Here is a 27,019-nt window from a genome sequence, read left to right on the forward strand (position 1 = left end):
TCTTAAGTCAATTCCAGTAGTTTTATTGTCAATACTGCACATGTACAGGACATACACAGGATTAAAATGGTTTCTCTCCTTCCTAAAAGTTACAGCAAGTTCAGAAAATAAGATTATAAGATTATAAATTAAAGAGAATGGGAGACAGTATATGTACAATACAACAAGGACAGGGATATAGACATACGTGAGACAAGAGACACAAGACAATAGTGCAATAGTGATGGGGGGGGGGGGGGTGATTAAAGAGGGAATGACAGTACAAGTATAAGCAGAACCTGTATAACAGTAGTGCGAATATAGAGGTATAATAGCTTAAGGCTGGCAAGGTGAACGAGTGCATACAGTTCTTTAAATGTCACAGTGTTAAGTGCAGTCACAAAGACCATCAAAAACATTCTGATGAAACTGGCTCTCATCAGGACTGCACCAAGAGTTATTTCTGTAGCACAAGATAAGTTCATCAGAGTCATCAGCTCCCCAGATAAGAGCACCTAAATGCTTTACAGAGTATTTTGGTTTGTTTAACACTTTTAAGTTACTAGTTAACTTATTCTACTACTTATGTGTTCCTTCATAGACTGGAACATAAAAACAGTGTGCACTAGTGCTGGGTGATATGGAAAAAAATCATATATCACGATATGGAATTTTTTATATCATGATATACCATGTATGTTTTCAGTTATTTTTCGAAAAAATATGACAAAATAATATCATTGCTTACTTTTTTCCAATTTTATTTTAAATTTTATTTGACATTAAACCAAACTTTCACAAATTAGAATTACTACCTTTTAGTACAGCAATATTTATATATATCAAATGAAAACAGATGAGGTAGATGCAGTAGCTAATTTTTTTCAAAATTTATACAGGTATTTAAATTGAGTTATCTAAATAAACTCAATTAACATTTTTTTTAAAGTGTCCGTCAAATAACATGCAAAGCAGAGTCACGTTGCAAAACCACATTATGAAGCTTTTTTTGTGAAGATTACTTTATTATCACTTATAATAAACTTATAAATAAACCGAGTTTATGCAAAGTGACCACGCCAATACATTTCATCGTAGCCTACTGTGAGTGCATCGTGCTGCTCACTAGCCTTGAGCCTCGAAGTTTCTTTCACACGCGACACGTATACAAAATAAAAGGTCTTGAATCCAAAACTTTTCTTCATTGCTTTATCTTTACTACAAACTTATAATACAACACAAAATATGAATTCCTGACTAAATAACCTTACTTTCCTTTTACAGTTACATGCCGGTCAAAAGACTGTGATGCTCCTGGCTCAAGGCTTCTGGAGTCTTCTATGCGTCATTACACTTATATAGTGGAGTTAGTAGCCAATCAGATTACAGCATCACATATTTACATAAAATATTTACAGAAAATATTAACTAAGTATTACATCCACATCTACAAAATACTACCTAATTAAAACAAAGAAATGGCTCTAACATATCCCGGCCCCTAATTAACTAGGCCTTAGTATATCAATGATCAACTTAAATTCAAAACTAGAGCCATTAATATTCTAGTATGAATCACATTTCTCAAACCATAACATTTTATAAACCAACTTTTGTATATTCTTGTCTCTGTTTTCGTCAATAGGCAAGTATTCCACAGTTCCACAATTTACAGTCCTTAGTTTACTTAGGTAATTTTTTCTCTTCCTTCATTCTTCTTCCTGTAATAGACACAATTTAGTAACTGTGTCTTGCATGAATAATTGATGAAATTACTGTAGAAACGATAGGAACGATAGAAGGTAAGTAGCACGATAGACACTTTTATATCGTCCCAACGATATTTATCGTCATATCACACAGCACTAGTGTGCAGCAGGTGGATATATGAACTGAACAGCAGATTTTAATCATGTTACCATACATCAAACAAATCTTTAACTTTTAATAAAAAGTGAGAAAACGTGAGAAAAGTCAGTTATGTGTTTCTTAGGCTTTTTAAGGACAGTATAAAAAAAGCTCACCCATCTAAATGCACATGATGTTTTGGCCGTGCTGCAGTGGACAGGCAGAAATCACTGGAGTGAGAACAAATTCATCTCACACAGCGGAAAACGAGCTGCTCCTCCGCTTTGAACTCGCGCACTTCAGAGGGAGGATGAGGAACAGGGTTTGTTTGGGGGTGTGGGTGTGGGGGGGTGGATAGCTGAGAATATCTGACACTTGAAACCTACTTAAGATTTCATTCAACTGGGCTCCTAAAAAGACCCGTGGCCCAGTTCATGAAAAATCACTGGATCTCCACATCGCCTCCAGAGTCCCGGCAGCACTTCAGCAGTTCAAGGCCCTTTCCCACATGTACCCAGGCTGTTTCTCATATACCTGTTGTCTTGTTCTATATGATACATAATACATGTAATACTTGTTCTTTCTACACGTTATTATCAATAGTTTTAGCTGCACTGATCCTATAGAAGCATTTTATAGCTGTGCTCCTGTAGCTCTGTTTTTCTGCATACTGTATTATCATCCTTATATCATTATCATTATATATATATATATATATATATATATATATATATATATAGAGAGAGAGAGAGAGAGAGAGAGAGAAAATTAAAAGACCACTTCAGTTTCTCTGATTTTGCTATTTATAGGTTTATGTTTGAGTAAAATGAAGATTGTTGTTTTATTCTATAAACTACAGACAACATTTCTCCCAAATTTAAAAAAAAAAAATTGTCATTTAGAGCATTTATTTGCAGAAAATTAGAAATAAAAAAAAGATTAAAACGATAAAATAATGCAAAGAAAACAAGTTTATATTCATAAAGTTTTAAAAGTTCAGAAATCAATATCTGGTGGAATAACTCTGTTTTTTAATCACAGTTTTCATGCATCTTGGCATCATGTTCTCCTCCACCAGTCTTACACACTGCTTTTGGATAACTTTATGCTGCTTTACTCCTGGTGCAAAAAGTCAAGCAGTTCAGTTTGGTTTGATGGTTTATGATCATCCATCTTCCTCTTGATTATATTTCAGAGGTTTTCAATTTGGTAAAATCAAAGAAATTCATTTTTTTTTTCCAGAACTGTATATAGAGAAAACATAACAGATTAAAATAGAGACAATCATAGAAACAGATCAATAAAAATGTTTCTAGAAAAATGTCTTAATTTATTTAAATACACATATTTACAATTATACAACAGTCTGTACAAAATGTGTAACATAGTGTAACAGTGCTACATTTACAGTATTACAATAAAGTCCATGTGCATACATATTCCCAACAAAATGATTAAATTATTGACTTCATTTAAAGCTGTTGAGACACATTAACGGAGAAGTAATGAGGGAGTAACAGCTGTAATTGTTGGTATTGCCAGTACTGCAGTGTGTTTAAGGTTATAGAGACGTGATTTCCAGAGGCTGGCAGAGAGCTGCAGGAGAACAACTTGATAGGAAAATAAATAAATTAATAACATAAGAAATGTGTACTTTGGAGTTTCTCCTGCTGCGTCGCCCAACTCATTTCCACTTCAAACGCTGGTATATCAAAGGCAGCCCTCCAACTGGGGGCTTGATTTGATGTGGTAAATTCATATAAGTCTGCAATCAATATTTAATTAAGCGCTTGACACAGTGGGTACATTTTTGCAGTATGATCTCTAATAGGAAGCCTAGATTAGAGAGCACACACACACACACACATACACACACACATCAGCGTGAATGGGAACCGATCACGTCTCCATGCTCCGTCACTCGCACACAACTCAACATGTGCGTCAATTCAGGGGCCACCTCGGGCCCTCATCTCTTAATTAATAATCAACACTGTGGGCTCCATACTAACGGCTTGGTGAAGCACCTGTTACTCAGAAGAAGACTCAACCTATTGTTGCTGTCCAACAAAATAAACAATAAAAAACAGTATTTAACTGTATTTATTCTGTTTTGTGTACTTTTTATAATTTGAACACAGGAGCTGTCCTTCTGATACATTACGTCAAAATTCTATTATGAATAATCCAATAGAAATGATTAAAAAAATATTTTAACACTTAAAAACGTTAAAAAGTAAAATGCTTGCTTTTTTTATTTTGGCCAAAAATAGGTTTTCCATCATTTCGCCACCTTTTCACCATTTTATAAATGAAATGGATTTTTTTTTCAAATGCCAAGGGTCAGTTTCTCAGACAAGGATTAAACCTAGTCTTGGACTATTTTTTTCAATTCAATTGAAAATCTCCATTTAAAATTATATGCAGTTGGGAAACTATTAAATGCATCACTACTTGTGACCTGCAGTTTCTTACGATTGAGTTTAAACTAATTTCTGAGGTACAGAAATCTACAGTACTAAAAACAAACATTACTAATCAAATTCTGTTATTATTACAAATCAAATTGTAAAAAAAATATATAAGGTTCAGCTTCCTTGTACCTACATTTACGGGTCATTTAATCAGATGAACCTATGAAATAGGCACACCTTGTACAGTTACATTTACAGTGTATACTCAGTGTGTGCACTGCTAAAACCAGAGACCTCCCTTTCATTTATTTAATTTACAACCATTTATTAACGATATCTTTTGTCAGCTTTAGAAAAAGCTGAAATTTGAAGCCTAGTAAAGTAAATTTAACATCATGTTTAATATGTTTAATGTTTAATAAAGTGAGTGTAGTCTTTTCCATTTTATAGCGACTATTAGTTTCAGGAGACACACTTAAAAAAAAAAATACAAACAACTTCAATGATGTTGAGGTCTGGATTTCGGGGTTGGTCTATTGTCTACTGAGCTTTCAGATTAGTTTCACATACTTTTAGACCTACAGTTCTGAATAACCCTGTCAAAGTGGACTTATAGGTTAAATATACTATATTTAAATGATTATAATTTCTTTGAGTTCATCTTGTACTTTATCTTGTCCTGTTTAATAACTCAATGTTTAATAGATGTATTTTTTGCACTATAAAGTACACTTTAAATTCTTAAATCACGCATTTACCATGTTAAAACAAACAATGTGGGACAAAATCTGGAAATCTAAGCTTACTGTAAATAAATGGAAGTGCTTTACTCACAGAAATAAACAGTTTTCGGGAAAAAAATCTGTGTAGATTAACATCCAGTGCTCGTTTGACTTTAAAAGAAAGTGTTTGTTAAATATAGTATACTTAAACTATTATAATTACTTCTTCTTGTAAATTCAACAAATGAAAGGTGGTTAGGAGTGAAAACGTTAAAATGACCAGCCATTATAGCAAAGGATTGTGAGTACAAGGTAAGAACTCGGGTATGATTGAAGGCAGCAGCTTAACTTAGTGTACAGGAGGAAATAAAGGCATTATGGCACATTATTTTGGCCTTAAAATAATAAAAATAAAAAAGATATCTCTCGGAAAGCTTAAAAGAGAGCCAACATACAGATTCAGTACTCAGCACCTCAAACACATATTGCTGTGATAAAGGTGGGAAGCCATGATAGTTTCAGCAGTTTAAACAGTCCATTGTCGAGAAGATAGTTGAAAAAGTTCAAGTGCCTTCATAAAAAGTCGTTTTTAAACAGTGTTCATATGATAAGAAGAGAGGAGGAAGAGGATAGGAAAAGCTGGTCACAGCTAATCAAGGCCACATCTGGATCAGTGCTGATCAACGGCCACACCTTGGACTGTTCTCCACAGCTGGTTAAAAAAAAAAAAGCTCCAGGTTTCAGGAAGCTCCAGGGTTGGGAGGAGTGTGGAATATTAACTGGGAAACAGATGAGGGTGTGCAGGTTGTAATTTGGAGTTCTGGTGGGAGGAATACAGTACAACAGGAGAAAGGAATCTCAGTAGATCCTAAAAAATGCTGGCGAGGGTTTTATACAGTACAGTAAAAACTCCTGATCCTTCCTTCAGTCCCTGATATTAAAAACATCCAGCTGGAAGACAAACAGAAATCCCTGTTTCTCAGTTTTAAATGTAGAATAAAGAACAGCTGTAAGGTCAGGACGTTGGATAGAGTTTGTGCAGCTGTGAGGATGAGGAGGCCGCAGGGCTGCAGTACTGGAGGTCTATCCTAGGGGGAGCTGAGCTTCCGAGCTTTCCGAATTCCCCCTTCTGTAGGGAGACACAGATGAACACAGAGCCGATAACCAACACAGTCCAACATATGCAAACCTCCCAAGTCTCCCATGCATGAAGCGCATGCAAAACAGAGAGGGTTCTGATTGGCCTGCTCTCTACAAAGAGTCTGTAAGTCAGCCAATCATTTTTTAGTGTGGGGGAGCAGTGTTTTTTTTCACCTCTGACTACTCTAAAGTATATCCATGAGTACCTTCCTGAAAATAATATTTGCAACTTGTGATGTGTGCATATGGATTAATAATACCCAACAACAGCACTAATAGTGACTAATAATAACTAATCATGACTAAAAATAAACAGCAACATAACTAATAATGAAAAGAAAAATTCAGCCTAGAGTTTCGACACAATTCTGCACAGAAAGCTCATAATATTTATGTTTCCATCACATTTGTATCTTTGTATCTTTTTTACTGTATCATTAGCAGCATTAACAATATTCTACTGTAGACAGAAATAATACATATGTTGTAGCCATTTATTATTTATTTAAGAAATATATTATTGTAATTAAACATACTTACTGCACTCTTTAGCTATAAACACATTGTTAATTGATTTTTTTTTTTTTAATTATACTAAAATAAATTACATCGCCATTCTATACATTTGCAATGTATTACTGACAAGTTTAAAACTGCTACATAAAGTGTAAAAGGTCCTTCTGATATATTATGTCAAAATTAATGTATTCATCATTTCTATGAATACAGTACCAGTTTGGACACCTTAAATTCATTTTTTTATCATTATTTTAAAATGTTCTGCATGAATTGATTAATACATCCAAAAAATCATCCAAACTATGAAGAAAAACATTATTTTAAAAAAAGAAAAAAAGCAACAAACCAGGCTGTCAGTGACTTACCTGGTTAAATAAAGGAATAAATATATATATATATATATATATATATATATATATATATATATATATATATATATATATATATATATATATATATATATATATATATGTGTGTGTTTTATCATTTAGCATCTTCTAAATAGCACCTCTTGCTTAAGACCATTAAAAACATGATGAAACTGGCTCTCACCAGGACCGCCCCAGGAAAGGAAGAGCAAGAGTTTCCTCTGTTGTACAGGATAAATTCATCAGAGTTTTCAGCCTCAGAAACCGCAAGTTAACAGCTTCTCAGATAAGAGAACCTAAATGCTTCTTCACAGAGTATTTTTTGGTTTGTTTAACACTTTTAAGTTACTACATGAATCCTTATGTGTTCCTTCAAAGTCTGAATTACTTTAGTATTCATTTACAATGTAGGAAAAAAAGATAAAATAAAAAAAAACATTGAATGAGAAGGTGTGTCCAACTGTTGATTGGCACTGTATATATATTATAAATAGGTTAAAATTCAAGTAAAAGTTAAAATATGAAAGCATAATCTTTTTAATGTAAGAATTTAAAGCCCACACTGCAGCATTCCATTAGATGTGTCTTCTGACTGATGCTGTAAGTATTATTTTATGAGGCAGCAGCTGTTCAGATTAAGCATTCTGTTAAAGCAGGATCTATTTATAGATATACTGGCCTAATTACATGTACTAAGTTCTCAGTACTGAACTGAACTCTATCCAGCACTGCTGACTGTCAGACAGACGGACACTGAACCACAGACAGGCGACCCCTCACCTCCCAGCCGACTGCAGAGCCCCCTGCTGCTGCGTCCCAGAACAAACTGCAGGTTGGCTGCAGGCATCCGGCCCTCCTGCCTCCGGCTCAGGTTCTTCACCAGCCTACAGGGATATTGATTATAAATTGGTTTTAGTTTAATACAAATGCTTTTTTTGTAGAAATGTTTAGTTAAATTGTAAATAAGAGCATCACTCACCACTGTCCGTCATTCTCCTCCTGCTGCAGCTGTATGACATCACCACACTTAATGATGAGGTCATCAGGTCCGTGTCTGCGGTAATCTCCTAACGCTCTGTACCTGCCTGGGGCCTGTGGGGTGAAGAGAAGAATATTTAAGCTGCATTTAAGTGAGTAATTCTTGGTCTATTCTCCACATAATGTCTCATGCCTTCAGTGGATTTTGTTGATGTTTGATATCATTTCAATGCAGTTGTCTGTTGCCCACATGCATGGTGCCAAATCAAGAACTACTAATGCCTGGAAAGATGCACTCCAAGCTATGGAAACTTTAATAATCTCTTAATGGCTTCTGTGAAAATAAGTTTTATTTTGTTCTTTTTTTTTTTAAAAGCAGCACTAGGTAGGATTTTCTTGATTTTTGATCTTTTTAAAGGTAAAATTACAGCTTGAAACTCACTGCAACGCTGCATTGAGGTGTAATAGGAGGAATAGCGGTGCTCTCTTGTCTGTGCCGGAGCTCCTCTGAGCTCAAACCAGACTCTGTAAGTTTTTCGAGGCGGCCGCGACCAACGCTCGCGAGAACTGCGACCTGCTTTCCAACCTTTAATTCTAACAGTTCTACAAGGACTACTGGTTCATTCTTTACAAACTAACATGCAGACACTCTGGCAGAAGCTGAAAAGAGACCGAATATGTCTGTGAAAGCCAGAAAACGAGAAAGAGAAACTAATCCGCCTGAAACATTTATTACATTCTGCAACTGTATGGGGAGCCCACGAGCACAAAATCTCAATCCTACCTAGTGGAGCTTTAAGGTACTGTCCGGTACATTGATTTTCTTTGTTTGATATTTATATATTGTAAAAATAATAATTGTACTAAAAAAAAAAGTAATTATTTGTGATCAGTCATGTATAAAGTACTAGAGACACAGACTTGACTAATAGTGCTCTATAGCAGGAGTTCTCAACTGGTCTCAGCCCAGGACTCAAATTTTCTTATGTTCATTAAAGCGCCACTAGGTAGGATTGAGATTTTGTGCCTGTAGAAGTAAAAATAATACTTCAGTAGATACAGATACAGTATTTTAGAAAAGATACTGTTTCAGTCACCTATAGGCAAAAATGTCAATGACCAAAAATCCAATCTAAGCTCAATCAGACTTATATATAAATAAGGCGTAACATGTGATTGTGTTATTAAATCCAGCGCTGACCCACTGAGCAGTGTCCTCTTCCTCTGTGTCAGTCAGGTTAGAGACGCTGTTAACTCCACTCCAGTCCTCCAGACCCTCACAGATATCAACAGAGTGAGGAGCACCCGGCCAGCCTGCACACATGCACACACACACACACACACACACACACATATATAGTACACACTGACTCGCCAAAAGTCATGGTACAAGAATGCTGCAAGTAAATGTGGTGTAACGTAAATTAAAGTATAAAACATGATTAAATGTATACAAACATATAGGACAACTTGACTTAGAGTCAAAGGAGTTAATAAGGTTTTATACCTTTTGACTCTGTAAAGTGCCAAACCTATCGCAAACGCTTCTATTTGGCCAGAAGAGACTTTCATGTAGTCCCCAATGGAACCAGTGGCCAGTGGCAGACTTTACTCAGACCTCAGTCAATAATTTGGGCGTTATATTTGATGAGGGTTTTAAATTTGACAAGTAGATAAAGTTGGTAGTTAAGTCCAGTTTCTAAAAGCTATCCAAAGTTAAACCTTTTTTATCTTCTCTGACTTTGAGATAGTAATTCATGCATTTATTTCCACAAGGCTTGATTATTGTAACTCACTGAACATTGGTTGCTAAGTTACAGTTGGTGCAAAACGCTTTTAACTCGTGCATCCTGGAAAAAATCTATTAGTCCGGTACTTAACTCCATTGGCTCCCAGTTGTTTTTAGAATACAGTTTAAACTTGTGCTTTTAGTGTATAAGTCTCTGAGTGCATTAGCTCCCAGTTACTTAGCTGAGTTGCCTGTGCCTTATGTTCCGGCACAGTCCCTAAGATCTGCCGATCAGTTTCGGCTGGCTGTCCCCAAGTGGAGGTTTAAACCTGTCTAACTGCATTTCCAGAACAATCCCTGACTTAAAATGTGTGGACTGCTATTGGACGCACTATCAGCATTCCCAACACCTCTAACAAACTCATTACTTCTAACCTCGTTTTGCTTCTTCCTCCTTTTCTCCACTACAATATTACATCTTGGTCTCCTTTAGGCTTTTTTTGAAAAATGATTTAGCCTTTAGCTTCTATGTCCTCTACTGCTAAATTTACATAATTATTTGTAAGTCGCTTTGGATAAAAGCGTACACTAAATGTAATGTAATGTGATGTATTGCAATGTAATGTAATGTTACGTAATGTAGTTGTGTGAGAATATTTGAGCTGCATGGGATGGATTATAACAGGACACTTATTAGGAACCATGTTGCACTACACACTGTTTCTGCATGTGTAGCTCAATAAATATGACCAAGAGTTGCTCATATCAGTCTAAATCTTTACTTATTAATTGTTTTGGTATCTTTTTTCCACATATTGCAATGCAATGCAACAACTATTTTTGCAATTATTTCTTTTATAATGAGTGTTCATACAAAGACTCTATTCTGGATGAGCTGAACAGTCGTGCATAATTGTGCATTCTGCTATAGTTGTACACATTAAAGGCACACCAGGAGGCTTTGAAGATGATAAGTGATGCTGGCAGCTTTACTAAAGAGCAGGCATGTTCTGTGGGTGGAGAGACGGAGCAGCTGACCGTGTTTATTTGACAGAGCAGTGAGGGAATGTGGTGGTGCTGATTGGTGGGCTGAATACTACAGGATCATCATTTCACAGTGACAGTACATACAGTATGCATGTTCCTGTTTGTGTACAGTAGCAGTCAAATGCTTGCACGCACCTTTTATTTATTCTTTACATTGTAGATAAATATAAAAGACATGACGGAATATGGAATTATGTAGTAAACAGTGTAAAAGCGTTCATCCTCCACATTAATCCCCTGATCTAAACCTGATGAACTGAGATGGTGATTTGAGGTGATTTAATTGGGAGGAGCTGGAGCTTCACAGCGTGAAGGAAAAGCAGCAACTATTGTTCAGCACCTCCAGGAACTCCTTCCTTCAAGATGCTGAGAAAACTATTCCAGGTGTCTCTCCGTCATGAAGACACTGAGATTAAAATCTCAAGAGTGTGCAGATCTGTCCTTAAAGATAAATGTGATTCTTATTTAGAGGAAATTAAAGTATAATTCTCACAATTAAATTTAAATTTCCTCCCCTGTCTCTCTGTCGCGCTCGGCGTGACTTTATTTTCCACCTGTTCTCATTTTTCAGTCTGTTCTTGGGCTCCCTATCTCCTTATAGGGGTGTTTGTCCCGGATATGTCCCAATTCACTAGCCGGGGCAGTGGTAGTGTACTGGACCGCGACCGTGGTTCGATCCTGCATGAGGAGCGGTGTATTTATTTATTTTTTCTTTCTTCCTGAGTTTACCTGCTTTGAGATCAACTGTTCTGCAATTGGGTTCAACAACCCTCTGGGCTGGAGAGCTACTAGTCTGCAGAACTCCATCTCATTACACTTAATTTTCCAATACAGAATTTTTTTTGTGGCCCGCCACGTAATGGCTTGAAAAATATCTGGCCCGCGACCAAACTTAATTGCAGACCCCTGGTTTAACATGTTAAATAATAATTAGAAATTGAACATTTTTTGAAAATTGATGCAGGATTGCAAAACAAAATATTGTATAAATATGAATATGAATATAATATATGTATATATTGTATATGAGTGTGTGTGGTACTCACTGCGTCTGTTGCGCTGGTGCTGTGGAGAGTGGCTGGTTGGGTCCGGACTGCTGCGGCCCGACTCCGTCTCCTCCGAGCTGACTGACGCTCTCTGCTGTTTGCTGAGTTACAGAGAGACGGGATGCAGTTAAACACAGCCCAGGCAGGATTAGCCTCAACTGAGGAGGTTCTCTAATAACATTCAGAACTATTTTTGCAGTTTATAGAAAAATGTAACCTAAATTGGCTATTTTAATAGCCAACATTATGCTTGGCCATATCATGTTTTGTTAGCTTAAACAGCTCTAAACAGCAAGTAGTTTACTGTAGATTTACTCCAAGATTTACTCTAGATCTATAAAAACTATTTAAGTTATTTACTGATATACTAAAACGTCTAATAACAGCTAGCTAACTTGCTCGTACAGCGTTTATATTGGTAGCTACACAGCCTGGCCAAAAACAAAAAGTCACCACCTGTGAAATTGTGAAAGAGTTCAGGGTTCAGGGAGCATGAGCTCATCATTTTCACACATGGATTGAGAGAGTTCACTACAGAGTCCAGATCCGAACCTCATTGAGAATCTTTGGGATGTGCTGGATGGAGAAGAGCTGCTTTGTGCAGTGGTCAGACTCTACCATCATCAATGCTGCTGCACGATCTTGGTGCAACACTGGATTTAAATACATCTTGTGACATTGCAGAAGCTTGCTGAAACAATGCCACAGTAATTGTGTGCTGCAATCAAAGGCGGTGCAACTAAATATTAGAGTGTGTGACCTCTTTTTCTTGCCGGCGACTTTTTTTTGGCCAGGCAGTGTAAAAGAACCAGTGTTTTCTGCAAGTTGTTTTTGGTTCAGAGCCAAATTATTAGATTTTCTTGATGCTACAGATAAATCTGTGTAACTGTAGCCACTTGTGTGAAATTACAGAACCTCTTCCAGTGAAACTAATCCAGCTTGGTTAGTTTAAAACACCTTAATAAACAACTGAATCTCTCTCTCTTTCTCTCTCTCTCTCTCACACACACACACACACACACACACACACACAGACTTTTTGTGACATCAGTCCAGCACATATCGTATCAGAAGCTGGCAGATGTCTGCAGATGGAGGTCTGAGCTCAGCTCTATGGAAAAACTGAGCGCCTGTCGTTAGAGCAGAGCCACATGCTGCGAGGAAAATGGAACGAGGGTCAGATTTGTCCAGATTCTGCTCAACATCTGTGTGATTACAGCCTTTCTCTATAAACAGATATTAATATATGTGTGAGTTGGCTTGGAGTTCAGAAAGCAAGATTTGCCTTGAAAGAGATACATCAAGCACAGCACTGTGGCTAACAATCACATAAAGCTAATACTGACATAACTTTAACCTGCAGCTCTCACTGCCGGCCACTAGGGGTGCCATAAGAACTGAGACTTCACTACCAAGACGATACCACAATTCTAAAAGGTAAAAACATGAGGATACCTGATTTATCTGGTACCAAAAGAAGCCAAATCTACCAGCATAGCCATCATATATATTCAGCCACCATAGATATGCAAAAGTAAGGTAAAGTTGAGTTGAAGTTGAGTTGGGTGAACAAAAAATGAAAAACCTAAAACTTTTCTGTGAGTCAGCTGAAAGAGTTTGGTGTTTAGAATCATATGCTTCTATGAGCCGTCTGGATGATTCCCTTATTAAACCTGCTTAGAACCACCCAGGCAACACGTCTGCCCATCAACCCCCACCAGAGCCCACCCACTTGATCAATTGAAGAAACACCAATTCGGTCTGCTGGTTGAGAACTTCAGACAGTTCACAGCAGGATCAGCCAGCAGACTTTGTCTGAGGGAGGGATCTGTACCTACTGTAAGTCAGCAGATGAGGGAGATGTAAATACTTTCAAATAATGAGTTTTGTGTTTCCATCACAGTTAAGCTAACAATAGCATGTGGTAACAGCTTATTTGCATAAAAGTGACAGAACCCTTAAACGGCTTAAAAGTTAAAGAGAATGTAACTTTTTTTCAACCAAATGCTTCATTTCACACTTGGAAAAATGAACTGGACATTTTAAAAAGTGTTAATTTTGAAAGACACTCATTTAATTTTGATCACTGTTGTAAATGTGGCACAGTGGATAACACTACCCCCTGAAAGTGAGATACCACATGTTGTGGGAGACTAGGGTTCAATTCCAGGTCTGGGTGACTATGCTGGGCTACACCAATCAGAGTCCTTGGGGAAGACTCCAAACACTACGTTGACTCACCTCTGTTCTAGAAATAACTATGTAAGTCACTCTGTATAGGATCATCTGCTAAATGCCATAAATGTTAAACATTAATGTTAAAATGTTAAAAAGTTTAATGTTAAAATTATTGTAGTGGTATCATAATTGGTACTGAGAATCAGTAAATTCCACTGACACCCCTACCAGCCACACTAGCATTATTTATTAGCCTGAAGTATCTCTTTAAAAGCGAGGGTTCAGCAGCCAAAACATGGAGTCAACCAAAACGCCTTCTCTTCACTTGCACTGGGCGTTCCATGCAGAACTAATGCAGAGAGATGCAGAGGGCCAGTCAAGTGTGGCCCTGCATCATGAATGGGCGCACTGGGAGGACTGGATGGTAAGCTATGGTATGAAAGGGGCTGGAATGGCGGTCAGTGAGCGACCACAGCAGCCACGGCAGCCATGGTGTAACGGAGAGGAATCGAGCGACCCTCTGCCCCGACCGTTTTACCACGGAGCGTCACTGCCGCTGGGAGGGGCGAGCGAGGCGCGGGCTCCGGGCGCGCAGACACACACACGCGCCCGCCGACAGGGACACAAGGTCCAGACGGGGCAGGCAACCCTTAAGAACGCCGCGGGAAGGCCGCATGGCCCTGCAGGGGGACAGGCAACCACACACAGCGGCTTCATTCTCCTCACCATCATCACAATCATCATCACTGTCATCATCATCATCATCATCATCATCATCATCATCATCATCATCTCTATCATCATCATCATCATCATCAAACACTCGGCTTATCCCTGCTTGAAGGGATAGGAAAATACACTACTGCTCACAAGTTTGGAATCAGTGTATTCATTCATTTAGGCAGCAGGTGCACTCCCGAGAAAAGGACTGTCCCATTCAGTAGGCAGCATATGGTCCTTCATGGGCAGCATCCTTATTTTACCACAGTTCTGAAGGCAGGGTAAGATCTATTCTTACCGACGAAGGCAATCCAATGATGCATTTAACCAGCTCAGAGTTCCAGCTCTCAGATATAAAAACATGGCGGACGGAGCCGGAACTGTGGGGGAGTTTCTGTACAAATGTAAGTGATTTTCTTCTGTATTTTTACTTACTGCTGCCTGCGTTTATCAAACTAGTACATTTAGCACTGTTTTAAGTTGTTTTCCAGTGTTGTTTTCGGCTGTACTTTATTCAAAATAAGACCTGACGGGGTAAAGCTACCATTAGCTTAGTGGGTTAGCCGGTTTAGCAGTTAAGCTAAACACGTTAGCCAGATGTCCGAGCACCAAACATGGCTGGCACGCTAAGCTAACCCCTGCTAGCATGGTAAACTAATCCTGCTGGTGCGCTAACAGTGTCAGATGGTTGTACAGTGTAGAAGATTCAATTGTTAGACAGAATAACGGTAGATTAACCTGTAACTGTGATGATTGTGATTGTGTTATCAATTAAGCGCTGTTACTGATTCAGATTGTTTATTCTCCAGGAATAAACATGTTTACCGGGCCGAGGCTCTTATAACGGGGGAGAAGAGCTCTGCTCACACTGGCTGGAGACAGCGATAGCTCCTTTTATGAAGAGTTTTTCCTTTCAATTTAATAAAGTTTTCTCTCTTAATATTATTTATTTGTCTGGATGTCTTTTTATTGTCACTTTGCTTATCATTAGACGGGATGATGTATGCTGCCTCATAAGGTCCCTTATTTGCTAATCAGGGGGCCCCCTGCTGTACAAAAGGCGAAAAAAAAAAAACTGCATTATTTATTTTTTGTTTGCCACCGAAGATACACCGTACACGCAAGTTAAGCTAGGCGAGGTAGACTAAGGTAGCTTCGGCACAACCCTGAAACGATCTTATCCCAGCGGTGCACAAACAAAGAAAGAAAATTAAGGAATGGAAGTCCAGCACAGAAAGCTTGACCCCCGGAAAAAAAAAAACGTTGCATGGGGCCCCAGAACTTCCAAATCCGCCCCTGCCTGCAGCTGCCTTTATATTGGGCCGCAGATAAAGTCTCAATCTTTAAGTCTTGACTATAAGCTTACTTGTTTAGTTTAGCTTTTGGTAATTAATGTTTTCTCTTAGACAAAGGCTGCAGATCCAGGGCTCCATGGACATAGGGAATTGTGGTAAAATTAGTAATATTATATCAGTATGCAACACACTGTACAAATATATATTTAGCAAGAAGCTTAAGCTTTTCCATGAATTACAAACAGAACTGCAGCTACTAAAACAATGGAGAAACCTCAAGAATGAAGTTTTAAATTATCCAAAATTCATCCAAAAAGCCTTTGAATCAAACCTCAAGGCAGTTTCACTGCTGCTATAACTAAATAATTACAGTTCATTATTTATTATTAAATAACCTACTTCATACTTGATTATACTTGAATATTAAATAAAACATCTAAAAAGATTTACTGCTCTCTACGGTTTTTATATGATTTTAATGATTCATTCATTCTAACGGAATAAAAGAACAGATTCTGATATGTTGTCATGAGATTCCACACCTGTAAACAGTAGTGTAGGGCTCATATTCTACACATACAGTATGTATGACTGAAGCAGCAGGGAGAGGACTTGAGGGTTAGGTTGGAAAAATCATAAGCTAAAAAAGCGTAAGAGTGGGAGAACAGACTGGGGTTAGAAACACTCAGAGTCAATCCTGAGCTCAACAGACAGAAGCACTTACCTCTCAGAGAGGGGCGGAGACAGCTGCATCTGCTCAGCCAATGGGCTTGAGTGACACAATTCTTCTAGACCAATCATACGACACAAGATAAGAAACAGTGTTAATGAGTTGATTCTGAAGAGCATTACATTTTTCATCTTAAAAAAGGGCCTGAACATAAAAATTACCAATATGATAAACATATACATTTAATGGAAATTAATAATTAGGTAAAGAGGATTTTACATATACATTACCAGTCAAAAGTTTGGACACACCTTCTCATTTAATGTTTCATTTATTCAATTCAATGTTTTATTTATTGTCCTAAACTGTACATTTATAATGAATTGATCTAAACTATGAAGGAACACATGAGGAATCATGTAGTAACTTAAAAGTGCTAAACAAATCCAAAAATACTCTGTGAAGCATTTAGAATGCTGTTAACTTGCAGCTTATGAGACTTGGTCTTCCTTTTCTGGGGCGGTCCTGATGAGAGCCAGTTTCATCATAATGTTTTTGATGGTCTTTTTTGTGACTGCACTTAAGGATACTTTCAAAGTTTGAAAATTGATTTTTTTTTCTTTACTCAGATGAGTAGTTTTTGCTTCTCATTATATGGTTTAGAACATTACTCAAATATTCACTATTCACTGTATACCTGTAACTCTACCTCTTCACTACTTTACAACTGATGCTCTCAAACACATTAAGAGGCAAGAAGTTTAAGTAATTAACTCTTGACGAGTTCAGCACAGCTGTTAACTGAAAGCCTGAATTCCAGGTGACTCTACCTCATAAAGCTGCCTGAGAAAATCCAGCCAAGATGAGCAACACTGTTATCTATATTAGAAGAATGTAAAATATAAGACATATTCTGGTTTGTTTAACACTTTTAGTTTACTAAATAATTCCCTATATTTTTCTTCACAATTTAGATTACTTTAGTTTTAATCTACAATGCAGAAAATGTATAATAATGAAAACTGTATTCAAGGTGTTTAATGATACTGTACTGATGCTCTGTCTTAAACAGAAACAGTAAATGAGTAGATGTTTCAGCACTTTCCGACCATAAAGTATTTTACTTATTATTTACTGTTTTGACTGAAATGAAGGGTATTAAAAAAGTTTATCTTGATTCTATCATGATATCTTAATTTATTACTGTGAGGATTTGATTGCATTCAGCAACAAAACCATTAATGAGGCTAGAAAATTGGATAAATCATGCCAAAAATATTGGATGGAGCTCCATTATTTTAAATTACCACTATAGCCCATGCATGGCAAACTGAGTGGTGTAATCAGCTCCAGAGAGTCATTATTTATTGGTAATACTTCTCTTCAGGGACTATTCAAGCTGAAATGATATGTATTTTTCTTATCCCAGCCCTAATCTCCACTCTAATCACCAGTATAAAAGAGACCTTTGAGGATCTTCTGCTGGTTGGTGAGGATTTTCCTCATCTCGTTCAGCCAGGCCAGCTTCACCTCTACTGATGGTGCCTAACAATCAGAAAACAGAGGAAATGATAAGTGTTTTAAAGTGAAACAGCTGAGCCCACACACAAACGCTCGGCCTAAACCCACCGGGATGAGCTCACCTGCACCACGTACACCTCCTCTCTGCCGCTGTACCAGATCTCAAACTTCTTCACATCTCCTTTCACATTCTCTGTGATGCCCACTGCGCTCATCTGCAGGAAGAAAAGGCAGAAATCCCACTCACACAAGATATGGTTTATAATGGCTGCAGAATGTATTCAAGTTATTCAACTGTATTCAAATGTTGCTCTACTAAGTGTGCCACACTATTAATATAGCACTACACTGAATAAAACATCTATTGGCTCAAATTAACCATCACTGATCATCAGTAAATTTTACATTTAATTTATAAATCAAGGGAGCAGAGTCTGGAGGAAGAGTGGAGAGACACACAGTCCAAACTGCTCAAGGTCTAGTGTGAAGTTTCCACCAATCAGTGATGGTTTGGAGAGACATGTCATCTGCTGGTGTTGATCCACTGTGTTCTATCAAGTCCAAAGTCAGTGCAGTGTTTTCCCACAAAATTTTACAGCACTTCATGCTTTGATGGAGATTTCATTTTCTAGCAGGACTTGGCACACTGCCCACATTGCCAAAAAATACCAGTTGGTCTTATATAATATTCTAATTTCTGAGATACTGATTTTTGGGTTTTCATTGTCTGTAAGCCATAATCATCAACAATAAAATAAATAAACGCTTAACATAGATCACTCTGTGTGTAATATATCTACATAAAATCACATTTTGAACTGAATAACTGAAATAAAGTAACTTTTCAGTGATATTCTAATTTCTCGAGATGCTCCTTTATCCCCCTGTCTCAATGCTTCATTACTGAAATTAGTGCTCACCTTCAGACAGTGTTTGAAGCTGTAGGAGGGAGTTTTGTCAGCGTTCTCTCCGTGCTCCTCCCTCCTCTTACAGAACAGCAGTGCTCGCTCGTACAGGAACAGGTGTCTCTGCATGGGCTTAAACCTCGTCAGATCCTTCATCCGCGTCGGACCCTTCTTATGACCAATCCACACACTGAAGGAGCCCTGCATCAGGACCCGTCCCAAATCACTCAGTTCTCCCTGACACACACACACACACACAATACAGTATAAGAGTAGATAACATCATGAAATACAGTCAAAAAAGAAGAAGAACTTTATAACTTGAAGTTTTACATAAGGTCCAATGACCTGGACCACTCTAATTAGTGAGGAATAATTAAAGAGCTCCTAAACCCTAAACCATATTTATTCAATTAATAGCTGAAATGTGTTCCTTTGAAGTAATAAAACATATCTGCCCTCTTTACATTTTTTATAAACATTTCCTTACCTTTAAAATTTGCTTTTATTGTGGTAATTTCTGCCTCTACAGCTCCTCTCAGGTTGAACTGTGCTATAGGTGAGGATAATGTGTCTGTGTACTTTAGGAGCATACTGCTGCTGCAGCTCAGCCAATCAGCTCTCCCTCCTGCCCCGCTTCTAAACCCATACATCAGTGCCCCTCCCAAACAACCCCTCCCACTTTTTAGCCTTCTTCAAATTTGAGCTCAGGGTGAAGTCTGCTAAAGTTAGGGGGGTTATTTAGAACTATGTTTTAATAAAGAACCCTTTATTAGAACATAAATCAAAAGCATCATTTAGTAATCTTGCTCATATGAAATATTCAGTTATTTCATTTTTTTTTATTCTGTTTTTGCTGCGTGTACTTATTTACCGTCCTTGTAAAAACATACTACTATGTAGGAACAGTTTGAGACATGTAGGCAACATGGGGGAGAACTCAAACTTTAACTGAGAAGCTCACACCAAAGAAAAATTCATTAAACTAATTGTTCAATAATTGTAATTGTAATAAATAATTAATTCATTGAGGTACTGATTTGGGTATATATATCAGCCAGCACTAATTCTAAATGAAGTAGCATTCATTACTTGCCTCATATCCTGTGATGGCGATCTGGTGCATAGAATCATTAACTGACTTCAGCAGGTCCAGCATAGCAGCTAGCGCCCCCTGCAGTTCAGAAACCCTCTCACAACCTGAGCTGTACTTCAACAACTCCTGTACACACAAACAAGAGGAAATATTGACAAATAAAAAATTATATTTGATTTTGGACCTTATAACCAACCTTTTTTTCAGATGCCGAACAAGTCCTTTGCCTGATTAAAGGGTTCTTTGCATTGGGTACAACACTATTTTGAGTCCAATAATCCTATTTTTATCCATTTTATAGCCCCGCATTGCTTACAGTAAACTTTAGAGGGTATTAAATAATTTTTACAGTATTAGAAAAATTCTGATTCAGAATTTATTTGTTGCTGGAATCTTCTTTGGGTATGCATTTGTGGGTAACACCTTACAATAAGGGTTACAAAAAACTCAAATAATTATTCATTGACAGTAGTCAGGACATTATTAAACATTACTAAATATTCACAGTATTCCACAGTGATCCCAGTTATTCTGTCAGTGTTTAGCATATCTTTACCTACAAAATAAGTTGAGGAATGAGCTAAATAATGTGAATTTACTGCATTGTTGAAACATTTTTGTATAAAGTCAAAACTAAATTGTTTTTTAGACTTTAAATTCTGCAGTTCAGAAACCCTCTCACAACCTGAGCTGTACTTTAACAACGCCTGTACACACAAAAGGACAATATAGATAAATACAAAATTATATTTGATTTAGGACTGATTTAGGGATTTTTTAATACTATTTTGAATCCAAAAATACTTTTGTATTAATTTTATAGCACCTCATTGATTACAGTAAACATAAAAAAAGTTTTTTTCCATAAAAAGATATACATTTTAAAAAAAGATATGCAGTATGTTACTAGGATGTTCTACAAGACTGATAATGTTTGTTCCTACCTTCAGTAAGAGCTGGTACTTTGTAAGGCGCTGGATTGGTTTTAACAGGTACGAATCCAGAGCCAGTTTGTGCTCCAGCTTCTTTTGGCACTCCTGAAACACAACATTTTATATTAATGCAGATTTGTGAATTGTAATGGGTTTATTATATAAGATATGATGCGTGTTTAATACCTGAAAAAAGGCACAGTCTGAGAACTGTCTCCACAAAGACTCCGATCGGGGCTTATTCTGACAGTAGCATTCATACACCTGGAAGTGTTCTTTCTGAAGAAAATATATAAATAAAAATAATAATGAAATTAAATTAATTGTAAAATATAATTATTAATAATGAATAATTCTTAATAAAACACTTCAAATGGTGTTATAATATTTTTATAATAGCCTCTGAGAGTCTTTTTTATTTTGTAGAGCAGTGAGGGATGCATTTTTACGCCCTCTTGTGGCAAAACCCAGTGTCTAATCAGACCACACCTGTAATTATTTACACATCTTCCTGAGAGATAATTGCATATTGTGTTTTGAAGCACTTTTAAAGGTTACTTTTCTTATTTTCACTGATTGTACATCTGCATACACATCATAAATAATCATAATAAGCTTGGTCAGATCTAAAGATGATGTTTTAAGCAGTTAGATATGTAATGCTTTACATGTATACAATATTTTCTACACACAGAAACAGAATAAAATGAAGGATTTCAGGATTTGTGTGATTATATACTGTATTATATATGCCAGTCCTCACCCGCTCAAGAAAACACGCTCCCACAGCCTCGGGCATCTCCAAACAGCTTTCCAGGTCCTTCAGGAAGAGCCTGAGAATCAGACGCCAATAATCAGACAGTGAGGTAGCTGGTGGGTGTGTAAGAACATATCAATATATCGAAGTTTCACAGTATTTTGTTTTGCAATACTGCACCGAACACATCATTGGGTTTAAATAAATAGTTTACATGTAAAGTTTGGTGTCAGAAGTCAGAAGTTCACATAGTTTTTGTTTAAGCCACGCCCCCTTTATCTGATTGGATTAAAAGGTAAACATCATTTTATTGAAACATAGGAGCTCTAAACTCCCTAAGACTCGCCTCCACCAATCAGACTTACTTAAGTTACTGCTTCATTACTCTATGTGTTGGCACTATAATAAAATAAATAGGGTTAATAAACCTGCAGTAAAGAATATTAGTTGTTCAATTTTGTGAAACTGACATCAATAAATTCATAATTCCTGGTATTTGCTTATTTAGGAGCATTTTATTCTCTTCAGTAACAAAGATGCTATGAAGTATCGAAGAGAACTATATTGTGATATATTGAGTACCATTATATCACTGTTATTACTAGGCCTGTCACAATAACAGTTTTCAGGTTGGCGATATATTGTTCCCGAAAATAATTATAACAAACGATATTACTGTCATTATAACAGCATTTTAAATCATGTAACATAAGTAATTGTAATTTAAAGCATACTGATACAGTTACATAGTAAGAATACTAAACTTTTAATTCTTAAGAATATGGATTAAAATATATTTAAAAAGATATATTCATTAATAAAATTAATGAAATAAAAATCATACCCCTGTTGACATTCTGGCCATTTTTTTAAATGTGCTCTTCTTGATAAGAAAGCATAAATTGCAATAATAAGATCAGCAAAACAATATTGCATACAAGGCAGTTACATAAATTTTCTTACATACATTTATTATTTTTTTTTCCTATTTTCTCCTAATTTATCTGGCCAATTGTCCCACCCATTCAGCTGTATATACTCCGTCACTAGTGATACCACAACCCCAGGAGGGTGAAGACTAGCACATGCCTCCTCCGATACATGTGAAGTCAGACTCCACCTCTTTTCAAACTGTTGCTGATGCAGCATTACCGAGTAGCGTCACTGCACTAACGCTTGGAGGAAAATGCAGCGACTTGGTTCTGATACATCAGCTCACAGACGCAGCCTTGTGCTGATCGACATCACCCTAGGAGTTATGAGGGGAAAGAAAAAGCACCATCTACTGTACCCACCCAGAGAGAGCAAGACCAATTGTGCTCTCTCAGGGCTCCGGCAGCTGATGGCGAGCTGCATGACTGGGATTTGAACCAGCAATTTTCGATCATTGTGGCAGCGCTTTAGATGCTGGACCACAAGTACAATTTTTTAGGTGATGCTATGTGATTCTCACTCCTAATTCATATCAATAATGGTCCGAATACCATTATTAGGTTTAGGTCTATAGTCACAGTCCAATTTAAACCACAGCCCCTCCCTGACTCTGAGACTAAGAGACACCCAGCGAGAGGTCACCCAGCACACGCTCGGAACCCCCCACCCCCCAGCTGCTGCGCCACCCCCCAGCTGTGTTCTTACTGGCTTAATCCAAGCCTTATTTGACCAACAGCCATTTAGCGCTAATTAAGGCACTTTAATTGGCGGAACAGCTTCACACCAGCATCCAATTTGGCAATCTGGCCCAGCAGGGCTGGAGCGCCAGCGGGTGGACCTGAATTCAAAGGCACTAACAAACCGAGCTGCAGCAACCGGATAAGTTACGTTTGAAAATGGAAAGGGGGAGGTGGGGGGAGAAAATGTTCCGACTGAGTCGTGTGAAGGTGTGTGTGTGCTGCTCTGGGCCACTAAGCTGGTGTGTGTGTGTGATGACTTTTTCCAGCAGGTTGTTTTATCTCACAGGAAACAGGAATCACTTATCATGCATGCTGCCATTCCCCTCAGCAGTGGGATAATGAAGTTCTGAAGAGTGTGTATGTGTGTATATATATGTGTGTGTGTGTGTGTGTGTGTGTGTGTGTGTGTGTGTGTGTGTGTGTGTGTGTGTGTGGTCTTGCCTGCTGTGGAAATTGTAGATGTCTGGCATGTTTCCAAACAGAACATCTCTCTTATTGCGTAGGCTGGTGGGCAGGAGGGCAGAGAGCGAGGGGTTGTCCATCTCAGCCCTGTAACCCTGCAGGAGACCAACACACACCAATAACACACCATTAACACACCAGTAAAACATCAGCAACACACCAGTTACCTACTACAGTTACCCAATGCATGTCTAAATAGATAGAGGTGGGCAGATTTCCCTAAACATGAAAGCATTACTACACTTTATGTGTAAACTCAATTAAATCTCAATTAACATTAACATAGTATATTAAACTCAAATGTGTCAAAAGTACCATTCACAATTATTAAGCACGTAAAGTATAAAGCTCTGAAAAAAATTAAAGTTTCTGAATCAGTTTCTCTGATTTTGCTATGTATAGGTTTATGTTTGAGTAAAATTAACATTGTTCTTTCATTCTATAAACTACACACAACATTTCTCCCAAATTTTAAATAAAAATATTGTCATTTAGAGAATGTATTTGCAGAAAATAAGAAATGGCTGAAATAACAAAAAAATGTAGAGCTTTCAGACCTCAAATAATGGAAAGAAAACAAAACAAGTTCATATCCATAAAGTTTTAAGAGTTCAGAAATCATCAATATTTGGTGGAATAACCCTGGTTTTTAATCACAGTTTTTATGCATCTTGGCATCATGTTTTCCTCCACCAGTCTTACACACTGCTTTTGGATAACTTCATGCCTTTACTCCTGTTGCACAAATTCAAGCAGTTCAGTTTGGTTTGATGGATTGTGATCATCCATCTTCCTCTTGATTTTATTCCAGAGGTTTTCAATTTTGTAAAATCAAAGAAACTCCTCATTTTTAATGGTCTCTTATTTCTTCCAGAGCTGTAGATACTAGGGCTTAAAATACTTCTGTAGAAGTTGAAGTATCACCTCAAACATTTTACTAAAATATCTAAACATTCTTCTCAATATTCTCAGAAATACAATATTACAAATATTGGTTTGCAACGCCAAGAAAGGTACATTTTGAAGATCTGCTCTTACCAGCAGCACAGCTAGAAGCTCTTCTACATATATTCTCTCGGTCTCAATCAGCTCCTTCATTACATGCCTGGAAAACAGTCAAAAGAAAAAAAAAAAAAAAAAAAACACAAACAGCGTCCTTTCAGATAATTTAATAAAAACTCTCAAAGACAAAAAGCAGAAGAGATTTTATTATAGCTTATTAGCTTACACAAAGCTAATTATATTACACAAAGTTAAAGTGTGCTGTTTTGGGCTAAATTGGAATTAAAAAATTTAATTAACTTAATTTCCAGCTGATTTCAGCCCAGTTTCAATCACTGGTATTGTACTGATGCCTCTATAGATCTTTCTGTAGCATATTTACCATTAAAATTTTAGTAGTTAAATAAACAAATAATGCAAAAAATGTCAATATTTTTTTAATCCAAAGTACGCTTTTAGATATAGTATCATGCGTTTTCACACATATAGTTAATTTGCTCTGGTCAGATTCAGTAAATAAGTTTGTAATTTGGAGCATCTTTCCTTTGGTTTGGTTTGGCTTGGTTTGTTTTCACACAGGGAAAAATCTGAACCTTCTCTCTGCTTATTGGTCAGAGCTGTCTGGGGTGGAGCAAGAAAGTAAATACAAAAAGAAGGTCCTCTATTTAGTGGTCTTGTGAATTTAATTTGATCCACATTCAAGTGTGATTACTGTGTACACATCTGCCCAAACAAATTGCACCAACTGATTTAACCGGTCTATAAAGTGCAGGTGTGAAAACACTCTCAGTCAATGGTCTACAGACAGGAAGTAAGCCTAGTATTACACAGAAGGAAAAATATAGAAAAATATACTGTGTACCTAGGCTTTAAACCTTTTCCGGGAAACTGACCCCTGGTATCATTAGTTTTAGGACGGATCTCCCACCTCTAAAAACCACCAGCCAGAGAGGCAGAGCAAGCTCACCGTTTCAGCAGATCAGCACTGTCCTCCCCGTCTACAATGTAGGACAGAGAGCTGCGGTTCTGATAGTCGTGCATCACTTCAATCTGACGCACAATACAGAAACACTCATTTACTAAACACACAAATATAAAAATATCAGAAATTATTAAAAAAAAACTTTAACTGAAATGAATAACTGGACAAAGTCCAGCTGCCCGTTACCTTGCGGGAGTTTGGGCATTTCCGTGATGTTCTCTTGCCGGGTAGGGAGAGGTCAAAGGTGAACTTTATACTTGAATTAAAATCTGCAGAGCAAGAAAAACATCAATACAATTACTTCACCATGAAAACACTAGAGAAAACGCTAAATCAATTCCTGGGTTAACAAAGACCACATTTAAAACACATCAATAAAACCTCTGGCCCTAAAGTGTTTATGTGGTTCAGAAAATACAATAGTAAAGAACAATATTTGTGTTTTTATAACAAACTATAACTTTATTTAGGGTGAATAAATGAGCACAATTAGTTAAATGAGGCTCTATACTGTTATTTGTAGAGATAAAAAAAACAAACTTTTTTGATTTAGTTTAGTTTTATTTTTAGTAATTTAGTTATTTTCCACAAAGACTGAAGGAACTGACAGACTGCAACAGTGCATACATGTTTATACACTATACCTAAATCTATACTTTATTATTATTATGACATTTTTTATTTCACAAATTTCCTAATAAGCAGTAAAAAAAAAATTTCACATAATGATAAAAAAGTGTAACTCTGCCTCATTAGGTGAGATACTACCATGCTTTACTTCAGTGTGCAGATTTGTATTTTTCCAAAGCAGTGGGTGAGTCTATGCTGCTGTTTGATTGGCTGATAGATGTCTATTCTGACAATAGACGATAGGTTTCAATCTGTGTTAATAAATTAATGAATGAATGTATGAATGAATGACAAACACATTTTACACCATTTGCACACCACACAACTATTTACACTCAGCACAGACTCCAGCAAGAAGCTGCAGCCAATCCAGCACAGCATACTCTCAACCAGAAACAACCGTCCA

The 27,019-nt window shown here is 37.1% G+C and overlaps 1 protein-coding gene across 3 annotated transcripts in view; it reads right to left on the bottom strand.

Moving 5' to 3' along the window:
* Positions 1–3,136: 3,136 nt before the first annotated feature.
* Positions 3,137–27,019, bottom strand: part of mcf2a (MCF.2 cell line derived transforming sequence a) — a 56,860-nt gene continuing 32,977 nt past the window's right edge. For 2 of the 3 annotated variants that reach the window (XM_022684260.2, XM_022684262.2), the window contains 17 exons: positions 26,170–26,252; positions 25,969–26,051; positions 25,038–25,104; positions 23,979–24,094; positions 21,871–21,940; positions 21,294–21,386; positions 21,120–21,212; positions 20,176–20,301; positions 19,095–19,316; positions 18,297–18,389; positions 18,120–18,198; positions 16,708–16,771; positions 11,791–11,891; positions 9,170–9,282; positions 7,970–8,082; positions 7,771–7,874; positions 3,137–6,092 (listed from right to left, as the gene is read on the bottom strand). In XM_022684260.2, coding sequence (XP_022539981.2) covers positions 6,052–6,092; positions 7,771–7,874; positions 7,970–8,082; positions 9,170–9,282; positions 11,791–11,891; positions 16,708–16,771; positions 18,120–18,198; positions 18,297–18,389; positions 19,095–19,316; positions 20,176–20,301; positions 21,120–21,212; positions 21,294–21,386; positions 21,871–21,940; positions 23,979–24,094; positions 25,038–25,104; positions 25,969–26,051; positions 26,170–26,252 — 1,661 coding nt within the window. In that variant the 3' untranslated portion in view covers positions 3,137–6,051. The remainder of the gene's footprint in view (positions 6,093–7,770; positions 7,875–7,969; positions 8,083–9,169; positions 9,283–11,790; positions 11,892–16,707; positions 16,772–18,119; positions 18,199–18,296; positions 18,390–19,094; positions 19,317–20,175; positions 20,302–21,119; positions 21,213–21,293; positions 21,387–21,870; positions 21,941–23,978; positions 24,095–25,037; positions 25,105–25,968; positions 26,052–26,169; positions 26,253–27,019) is intronic. The other variant, XM_022684261.2, reaches the window with a different exon arrangement.

Source organism: Astyanax mexicanus, chromosome 10 (genome assembly GCF_023375975.1).
Source record: "Astyanax mexicanus isolate ESR-SI-001 chromosome 10, AstMex3_surface, whole genome shotgun sequence".
Taxonomy (NCBI): domain Eukaryota; kingdom Metazoa; phylum Chordata; class Actinopteri; order Characiformes; family Acestrorhamphidae; genus Astyanax; species Astyanax mexicanus.